Source organism: Helicoverpa armigera, chromosome 5, assembly GCF_030705265.1.
Source record: "Helicoverpa armigera isolate CAAS_96S chromosome 5, ASM3070526v1, whole genome shotgun sequence".
NCBI lineage: Eukaryota > Metazoa > Arthropoda > Insecta > Lepidoptera > Noctuidae > Helicoverpa > Helicoverpa armigera.
In genome coordinates this window covers 7,079,343-7,090,029 of record NC_087124.1, presented here as the reverse complement: position 1 = coordinate 7,090,029, position 10,687 = coordinate 7,079,343, and the positions used below count along the sequence as shown (strand labels likewise).

The 10,687-nt window shown below is 38.5% G+C and overlaps 1 protein-coding gene across 1 annotated transcript; it reads right to left on the bottom strand.

Annotated features, from left to right (window-relative positions):
* Positions 1 to 570: 570 nt before the first annotated feature.
* On the bottom strand, positions 571 to 10,478 carry LOC110370899 (zinc finger matrin-type protein 3). Its single transcript, XM_064034555.1, has 12 exons — positions 10,456 to 10,478; positions 5,381 to 5,463; positions 5,123 to 5,301; positions 4,616 to 4,726; positions 4,176 to 4,267; positions 3,256 to 3,356; positions 2,480 to 2,545; positions 2,238 to 2,358; positions 2,047 to 2,158; positions 1,435 to 1,467; positions 954 to 1,102; positions 571 to 737 (listed from the first exon to the last, which is right to left on the bottom strand). The coding sequence occupies exons 2-12, from the start codon at positions 5,452 to 5,454 to the stop codon at positions 726 to 728; spliced, it is 1,050 nt and encodes a 349-aa protein (XP_063890625.1). The 5' UTR covers positions 5,455 to 5,463; positions 10,456 to 10,478; the 3' UTR covers positions 571 to 725.
* Between the last annotated feature and the right edge of the window lie 209 nt (positions 10,479 to 10,687).

Genomic DNA, 10,687 nt, shown 5'->3' with positions numbered 1-10,687 from the left:
TTAGATTAGTGATAATATGGACCCTATAGGGCACAGCTTAAAGAAGTAAGTATTCTTCCTAACCGTCACGAGACATGGGTGTTTGGATAATCGAATCTTCAGCCTTCCTAAATCAGAAATCGCCGGGACATACCTACCTACTTATCGTAATGTGCTTCCTAAATCAAAGTTGCTTTATGTGTGCACTTGTCTAACTTGACTCGACCTACCCGGCTAAAAGATCGCAGCATACCAAAGCACGCTTGCTAAACACTCAAATTGTTTTATATCAAATACCTACTTTCCTACATTTTCTTACCTACCATTATTTCAGTTTCCACATACTATTACAAAAGGGCTGGAACAATCAAAGACAGACTTTCGTTGACCGACGACAGCCATTAGCGACCAGTGGCCAACAGGTACGTTTGCGTATGACCGCCCCCTTCGATTATAGGAAGTGCATTAGCGTAGTCAAGACGTTCACTCGGCTCACCTCAGTACCCTACTACCTACGCTTATTAATATTTTAATAGGTTTATTCTAGATCTTACGCATAATAAAATCTAACGCAAAATAAAAATATATAAGTATCGTAATGAATCAGATTTATTAGTGGAATGAATATAAGTCTAATACAGTACAGCACGCAAACTGAAAGGTACTTTGTTTCAGACTGTCGTCGCTTGACAGAGACTTGAAATATTGAAGAGGTCATGTCTTAAGCTACAAGCCGAGACGATGCTTCACATGGCATCCTGAAAATAACCAGAACTTGAATCCATTGTGACCATAAATGAATATAATAATGGAATATCTACTTTCATTTTTAATGTGTAGACTACGATCATTGTCCGACTAGCTTATTTATACGCTCATTTTTGTACGCGAATGTACAAGTAATCGTGTGGGCATTTTGATATGTTAAAAGCTCGCAAGTGAACCGTTGATGTAAACTCGTATGGAAAACGTACCGTAGATTGTTGAGGGGTCTCATCCCACGCGCCACTTCCGTTGCCCCAATCATCGTTAACATTTTGGTCTTTATTTTCCGAAGCATTTTCAGCGTCGGCAACTACAGCTTCAGGGTTAGAATTTTGAACAGCAATAACTTCCTTAATACCTAGGAAACGAAACAGAAAATTATATTTTATAATTTATACACATTCTGACCGCTCCCCAAAAAGAAGTACATAGGTACTTGCATACATACGTAATGTATTGAAATGTTAACTATAGTATCGTACAATTATATTAGTTGCACCATTTAACTAACATAAAATTTTCTTATTAGACATTGAATTTGAAAATTTTAACTTTAATTTAAAAAGGGGAAAATCATAATAATCAAATAAATAGAATTTGTTATAACAAATCAAGATGAGGAAGAAGATTTAGACCTACTAGGAGAGGCGCTCCAAATAAATAAGCGAATTACACTTTGGAATTACTTACCTTCAGATACCTTCGCAGGTGCATTTTGTTTCTCTGAAAACACAAAATCGCGTTGTAGTAGGTACCTACTGTAAGGGCCGCGGCACATATAGCGAAGTGCAGCGCGGATGCAAAAGTATGATATTTGCGACGAACATTGCTGCGCAAATAGTTTCTATTTATGTCTAGCATGAATTAGTTAATAACTCCTATAAATTGTCACCAGTTCAGTTTCTTCATTAGTATTTTTTAGTTTTGCCTAAACAACTTTTGTGCGAGTGGCCTACCAATAAACGAAATGAATGAAGAAGCCTTTCAATTTTAAAAGGGCGGCATTTTATCCGCGGATGAGTTTTTTTTCGTATTAGTTGTAGGTAAGTCGTCTTAGGGACGATCAATGCGAACTCGTGTAGAAGTGCAGGAACATGTGTTTGCACCGACTATCGATGTCAATCACGCTTGTTAGCTTGTTCACCACGCTATACAAAAGTCAAATGAAAAAAGAAACGAGAATGAACATAGGTACGAGAGGAAAATAGGAATTGAAAAGTGACGTAAGAGACAGTAACGAGTCAGTAAGGTATATGTGCCTACCTAATGTTTATGTTTGAAAGGGCTATTAATAATTCTTACTTTTATTAGAAGCTGGTTGCTTCATCATTTGCAGAATATGATGTTTTTCTTTAGCAAGGTGTCTCTTGCCGTTAAGATGCATGGTCATTTGCTCGGAGCACGTAACCGAAGTCTGAAATACATATTGATGTTAAGTTGTGCTTGTAATAGAGAGACGGTGAGAAAGTGGGGTAAAATAAGTAGGTAAGTACCTTGCAGATTTCACAATACAAGTCCGGCTGGATCGGCTTAGCATCTTTCTTCTGATCCGCACTTGCTTCTGATGCTTCGACAGGCTTAAGCTGCTTCTTTTCACGGCGAATGAGTTGTTCTCTGAAATTATTAAGCACATGAGATCCATTGGTGTGAATTAAACGAATAATTAATTTATTTATATATAGTTATTAATTATTAATTTATTTATAGTTATAATAAAAATATATAAAAAACTTACATTCGATCCTCCATGCCCCTTTGCAGCAAGAAAGGATTCTTCGGTGGTTTGCGACCCTCGACAATCCTAGAAATGACATGTAAATCTTCAGGTACGTTACAGATGGTGCAATAATATGCAAATGAGTTAGAGAACATTATGATTACCGTCTCTCGCACTTACGTTAGCTTACCGTAGACATAAAATGATTGTTTATTGGGTTATGTATCTTCATTGATAGCAACATCTTAAAAGTACATATAGGTACTTTTAAAAAACAAACAAAAACATTACGCTCAACTGGCGTAGCCGCGTAGGCACTGAGTAGGTACAAGTCTTGAAAGTTAAAAAAACCGGCAACCTTTTGTTGAATTTTATAAAATATGCATATTATTATGTCATTACAGCAATAAATAAAGCTAATTATTACAAGCGACACCCCAGTGAAGTGATTTCGGCAGTGATAACTCGGCTCATTGCATTTCGTCGAAAGGTCAATAAATGTGCGGGTACGTATTATGGCACCGACCGCTGCGAGTGTTTGCATGAAGGCGATAGAAACAGTTAAGGCTGATTTACATTGAGTCAGTAACTGACGTCAGTGTAGGCGCCGAAAACTGACGCGTGCTATTTACACGAAGTCAGTGTAGTGTCAGTGTTTCGTCAGTAGTACTGTACTGACTTCAAATCAATTTACACGATGGCAGTGCCGGGTCAGCACTGACTTGTCAGTGGACTGACGTCAGTTACTGACTCAATGTAAATCAGCCTTTACTTGTGGAAGTCAGTTAACTCACCCTCGATGAGATCTGCCCGAATAGTGGGATTCCGCGTGAGTCTTCGACGTGATGTGGACATCACACAGCTCACAGTAAAGATCACGTGCCTTGAGAGGGATCTGAAAGTGAAAGAAGTAACTTATACGTAGGTATTTTGTTTTTATGCTTTAATCATTGTGCATTTTACACTGCAAGAGCTTATGCACATCGCGTTTTTCAGAAGCGCCGCTTTTTTCAAATGCACGTCGATAGGACGCGTTTAAAAAAACGTGGTGTGCATAGGAATTAAGATTGATATAGTAGAGACTCGTTTTTTTTTTTTTTCACTTTACGTTATCGATCATTAACGTGAAGTCGGACAAATTGTCACAATGTAATCATCTATTCGGACGACTAAGTTCACATAATAATGCTTGATGTTTGCTGTCTACATCGAATATGCGACCTACGATCCAGACAGCATCACAAGCAACCGCACTCGCGCAACTCCCGCCCACAGTTCCACGCCTACGGTGGCCATCTCTCCACACCCAGCGCCCGTGGTGTTCTCCACGTCCACCACCGCAGCGGCTGGGATGACCAGTGCGAATTCTCACTCGCTCTTCCTTCTCTGGCATGACTGCTTCGCAAAAGGAAGAGACGGCATCCCATTCCCTCTCGCTTTGGACCATGGCTTGCTTGAACCAGGGTACAGCGCGAGAGGTCGCTCTACGAGAACACGGTGGTGCACCTTAACGGGTAGGACACATCTCGACTGTGTGCTCCACCGCGTCCTTAGGATTTTCTCTGGTTTGATATGGTTTCTTTACAGGCATACATAACAGACGATTCATAATAAAAATATAGGTCACAGACGATAATATTGATAGATATTATGTGAACCAATATTGTCGACAGAATACCTACTGAATGATTACATTGTCAAGTTGTCCAATTACCTCTTTGGGACGGTGAAAGCCAACTTCGGCTTGTTGAACTAGCCATTTTTTCTGATTCTTGGCGTGATTTTTGGAGATGTAGTGCAATCGAGCTGGAAATTGAATAAAAAAGTTTTTATACCTAGCACATTTCAGCATAAAAGGCTCGGAGAATGATGATGACATTTCAGCAAGATAAATAATATGTACTACAGTGTGTTTCCTTCAACAATACTACATAATTAGTATGAAACTTATTTTGTGACATTCTGGCTTCCAAATATGTATTATGATATTGAAAACATTCAACTTTAATGAGTATAATGTAAGAAAAGTGTGACTTTACCTGTGCTTGGTAAATAGTTTTTGCAGGCGTAATTGTCGTGATTCACCGAAACACACATACAGTGTTCTAATTAAGCCAGTCTTAACATAAAGACTATTGTAAATAAAATACTTACACAGATCAAAATTTTGCAATTCTTGAGCACAAATCCCACAATAATGGGGCTCTATTAGGCGCAGAAGAGCATCGGGAAGCCCTTTCAGTTGCGGTTTTGGTACACCACATCCTAGAGAAATTAATCAAAAATATTAACATACCAACAACTGAATTATGACTCTGATTCCCTATTTATCTCCCATCTCTATTATTCTCTTATGCAACTGTTGTATATGTAGATAGAGGATCAAATAATACATAAGGACCTATAGTTAGTTTTTTTTTTATTTGAGATGGAAGTACAGTTTTATGAATATAGTTAAAAGGAAGGGCCTCAGCTGATCTTCACTGAAAAATATTTTGTAAGAGTTGTAAGTAATAATGCAGTCAACAAAACAAACTTTGCAGAAAATAGAACTAAAACAGCTGTACAGCGTACACCCACAATTGAAGACAAGGGACCAAATCCAAATCATGATATGCTGTTTTGTAGTCTGGATCAAATTAATAAATTAACTCAACTTACGAATTAGAAATTTCAATGGTTTATGTTCTCTGGGAAATCTCATATGCATTGGAGGGCCGGCTGGGCCAAAACCTCTCCCCCAAGTAAAAGGTCGTCCAGGAGGCCCATATTCACCACCAAAGAAAGGAGGTTGGTTCCTACCGTAACCTCTTTCTCTAAAGCCTCCTGAAAAGTCTTCACTGAAATAGATACTACAATGTTTACAGGTTTATCAACATGTAACTGATATTATTGGACCAAAAAAAAAAGGTTTTAAACCTAAAATCATAATCTTCAGGGCCTGGTGGTCCATCCTGATACGCTGGTTCATCACCATAGTCATCAAAATCCATATTTACCACCTTTAACATGAACAAGAATAATTAGTATAGTTTAAACAAATAAGACATCTCTAAATCTGTTACTCATGCAGAAAATATTAAAAATAATCATTATCTACTAGAATGAGAACTACTACTCTCCTGAATGAGAGCTGTCAATTCGGCTTCATAAGCACAAGTGCTCTCCAAATATTTTCAATTTTTCATCATAAAACTGTGATTTAGTGACTGTGAATGCGATAAAAGTGGAAATAAAGTGTTAATAGTGCCGTGTTATCGTTATCCAGCGTTAAATCTAGCTAAAACAGGCAAAAAATTGCATTTTAAAAGTGCAATTTATCCCAGTGAATTAACATCTACCCTCAATAGATTTAACTTTTATCTGCTCCACATGAAATGTTATTGTCAATGCCAAAATGACAACTGACATCTACTGTCACAGCTACGAGCCAGTGTTGCCAGGCCTAAGAAAATAATTCCGTATAAAAATGGCCCAATCGGTAGAAAAATCCGAGATGTCGGAACCGAAAAAACACTTAACACAACAAGTGTTCAACAAAACTCTCTTCTCTCCCAGACCGCGATCACAGAGTCAAACCGCCAATACCGCTACTACACCTATACAATACATAGCCAATATTGAAACTACTAATACTAATGAAAACAGCCCAAATCCAGACGAAAGCAATGAAGGCTTCAAAATGGTAACTTCTTCCAAAAAAAGGCAACGTGATAGCCCAGATGAACAAAGAAGCGAAAAACAAACCAAACTTAACAACTATTGGCTAAGCAAACCAATTGAAACGTCTAACAGTTTTGAAAACTTAGAAGTTAACATAGCTAGCCCTCCTCAACCAACAGAAAAGCCAGATAAACCTCCCCCCACTTTTGTAGACAAAGTCTCCAACATCAAACCACTATTAGAAATGCTTAACAGTGTTGCAATAAATAACTTTGAAATTAAAGTACTGAGAGAAGAACAAGTCAAAATCCAACCTAAACATCCAGAAACTTACAGAAAAATAGTAAAAGAATTGGAAAACCGGAAAACCGAATTCTACACCTACAAGCCAAAGAAAGAAAGGAGTTTTAAGGTTGTCCTAAAAATATGCACCCATCAGTTGACTTGGCAGAGATCACCAATGAGCTTAAGGAACTAGGTCACAATGTCTCCAACATCTGGAACATCAAGCAACAAAACACAAAAAAGGCCCTGCATATGTTTATCGTGGAACTTGAACCAAAAACAAATAACAAAGAAGTTTATAAAGTTACAAAACTACTAAATTGTTGTGTAGTATTTGAACCTCCAAGACCTAAACGCAGCATACCACAGTGCGCTAATTGTCAACATTACGGCCACACGAAAGCCTACTGCCGCCGCAAGCCCAAGTGCATTAAATGTGCAGGAGATCATACTTCAGCAGAGTGCCCACGCAAGGAACGATCCGATTCAGTAAAATGTGCTTTGTGCAATGGTAACCACCCGCAAATTATAAGGGCTGCTCCATCTATAAGGAGATAGTTAAACAAAAATACCCTCCTCTCAGGAGCAAAACCTATAAAGACAGCTCAAATCAAATTGCCGAAGGCAGCCTTACTGAAACGAAGAATACCGCACAAGAATCTCAGTCCAATAAGCCACCTCAACGTGAATACCCCCGCAAACCAAACATTAATTATGCACAAGCCGTCAAGGGAGAATACAATACTCAACGAATTGAAAAGGAATCAATGCAAACACACCAATCTGACATGCAACAACTGCTAGAAATGTGCAAACAAATCATGCTACAAATGATCACGTTAACAAATCTCCTTATCAACCTCACGACTAATCTATCACAAAATTCGACCCATTAAAATAGTTATATGGAATGCCAACGGGCTGTCAAAACACATTTTGGAAACCAAAATGTTCCTCCAAACAAATGAAATTGATATTCTTCTGGTGGCAGAGACACACTTTACAAACAAATCATTTTTCAGCATACCGAATTATAAAATATACCATACAATGCACCCGGATGGTACGGCACATGGTGGTTCGGCAGTACTGATCAAGGAAAAAATCAAACACCATGTTACAAACTCATACTGCACCGACGCTATACAGGCTACAAATATAGTAATTAAGGACAGTCATGGTGAATTACTAATATCAGCTTTATACATACCCCCAAAACATAACCTAAAGAGCGATTCATATTCTGCCCTGTTTAACAGCTTGGGGCATAGGTTTATCGCGGGGGGTGATTATAATGCTAAGCACGTCAACTGGGGATCAAGAATCACGACATCCAAAGGTCGCGAACTAAACAAATCCATACAAGAAGGGAAACTAAGCGTAATATCAACTGGCGAACCAACATATTGGCCGTCTGATCAGAAAAAGAAACCGGACCTAGTTGACTTTTTCGTAACAAAGGGAATACCAGCACATTATTTTAAATGCTACTCTTGCTTTGAGCTCTCCTCTGACCATTCTCCTGTTATAGCCGAACTGAAATATAAAACTCACCTCGTCACACCATCCTGCCGATTGCACAATAAACATACCGACTGGAAATATTTCAGAGAACTGGTGAACAGTCATCTTGACACTAATATTCCTCTTAGAACAGAAGATAATATCACAGAAGCTGTTGAATACTTTAATAACTGCATACAACAATCTGCCTGGGCAGCTACTCCTACTCTAAATGCTACACAAAAGGCCGCTAGATACCCCAGAACAATTAAAGAAGCAGTTGCAAATAAAAGAAGAGCCAGAAAGATTTGGCAGCAGACTAGATATCCGAAGACAAGAAGATCTACAACAAACTAACCGCAGAACTAAAAGAACTGTTAAACAACTACAGGAACGAAGACATCTCAAACCACATCAAAACCTGGATGCAACTGCTGCAACAGACTATTCTCTGGAAAGTAGTTAGGAAATTAAAGAGACCGACTCCTTTCAAGCTCCTTTACGAAAAGAGACCGGAAACTGGGCAAAGAGCGACTCAGAAAAAGCAAACCTATTCGCAGAACACTTGAAAAGAGTATTCACACCAAATCCAGAGACAAGCCCTAAAACATCACTAGTCAACGAAAAACTAAGCCAAATTTTCCAACTAGATCCACCGATTAACAAAACTTCACATAAGGAAATATTGGGAATCATCAGACAGCTAAACCAAAACAAGGCTCCAGGATATGATCTAGTTACTCCAAAATTCTAAGGGAGCTACCAGACAAGGCAATTATCTTCCTAAGCTATCTCTTCAATGCTATCCTACGAAGGGCCTTCATACCTCCCCAATGGAAAGTGGCAGAGATCATTCTTATTCTAAAACCAGGCAAAAGCCCCGATGATGTTAAGTCTTATCGCCCAATTAGCCTGTTGCCTGTGACATCCAAACTCTTTGAGATCATCTTCCTAAAAGACTGTTGCCTGAAATTGAAAAAGCAAAGCTTCTACCTGATCATCAATTCGGTTTTCGTGCTGCTCATAGTACCATCGAACAGGTACACAGACTAGTAGAAAAAATTCACCATAGCTTTGAAAATAAAATGTACTGTTCCGCAGCGTTTCTCGACATTTCACAAGCATTTGACCGCGTCTGGCACGAGGGACTGTTATACAAGGTCAGGAATGCGTTACCTATCAACTTTTACATACTTATAAGGTCCTATCTCACCCAACGGCATTTCTATGTAAAACATGGTGAAGATATATCTGGATTACACCAAACCAGCGCTGGAGTACCCCAGGGGAGCGTCATGGGACCAATCCTCTACCTGATTTACACATCAGACTTACCAACGCCAACTGGATCACTTATCGGTACTTTTGCTGATGACACAGCCATTCTTGCGTCAAGTAATGATCCTATCAGAGCTTCAGAAATGTTACAGAGAGGTCTTGATGACATATCAGGCTGGCTGAAGGACTGGCGCATAAAGGCAAACGAAGCCAAGTCAATAAATGTTTCTTTTAGCCTCAGACATGGTGAATGTCCCCCCGTAAAACTCAATGGAGTACAGATACCTCAGTCTGACCATGCTCGCTACCTTGGCATTTACTTGGATAAAAGACTTACATGGAGAAAACACATATTCACAAAAAGAAAGGCTCTTAGCCTACAAACAAGAAAGATGTTCTGGCTTCTGGGAAGGAGATCTCAACTCACACTGGAAAATAAACTACTTCTTTACAAGACTATCCTTAAACCGATATGGTCATACGGACTGCAACTATGGGGCACCGCCGCAAACTCGAATTTAGAAATACTGCAGAGATATCAATCTAAAACCCTGCGCATGATAGCAGACGCACCTTGGTACATCACCAATGAAGCAATACACCGTGATCTGAAAATAATGAGTGTAAAACAAGAGATCCTAGAAACACTTAAAAAATACAAAAAGAGACTCTCTCAGCATCCCAACACCCTGGCACAAGGACTCATGGAAACCGGCCCAACCTTTAAAAGATTAAACAGAAAAGCACCCCAAGATCTACTGTAAATAACACAGGTGTATGCATCACTGGATGCATGACACGCACGCCTTTTCCACATTCATAACATCCAGCTAAATGTCAGGTCAGAAAGACAGACAGATTGCAGGACATAAATAATAAAAAAAAAAAAAATTATCTACTAGAGAGATATTTTAATTTCACTATTTAGAAAAAAGTTAAAGGATGTAAGTGAAACACAAATCAACTGGGAACAGCAACATAAACTTAATACAAAAACAAAGAAATAGTTTAATATTTTAAGTGAAACAAACCAAGAGCTGAAATTCAGAACAGGTAGATAGAACACAACAGAACAACCACAGGCCGAAATTATCAGAAATTATCTAAATTTACAAAACAAGATCTACTATGCATATTATAATTTTACTCTTTGATTGACAGCTGACGTTTAGTTTGACGCAGATATAATAACCAACTAGAAAATAATAAAATTCTAAGCTCGATGTAAAATATTGATTGACTATTAAGGCAGCCCCTAGACTTACTTTATTTAACAGGTATCTAGGTGCTTAAAGTAAAAGTAAAATGACTCTAAAATCCCTCTTAAAATGGTTATCACAAAGTGGCTAGTATCTGTATTACTGTATTTCTTAGGCACCGATAGTAAATTAATCCCTGCTTGATACAGTAGAAAAAGTAAATTAAACCGATTGAAATTAAATTAGGCGCCACCTAGACGATCAATGAAATCGCGCAACACTATTTATACAATAAAAT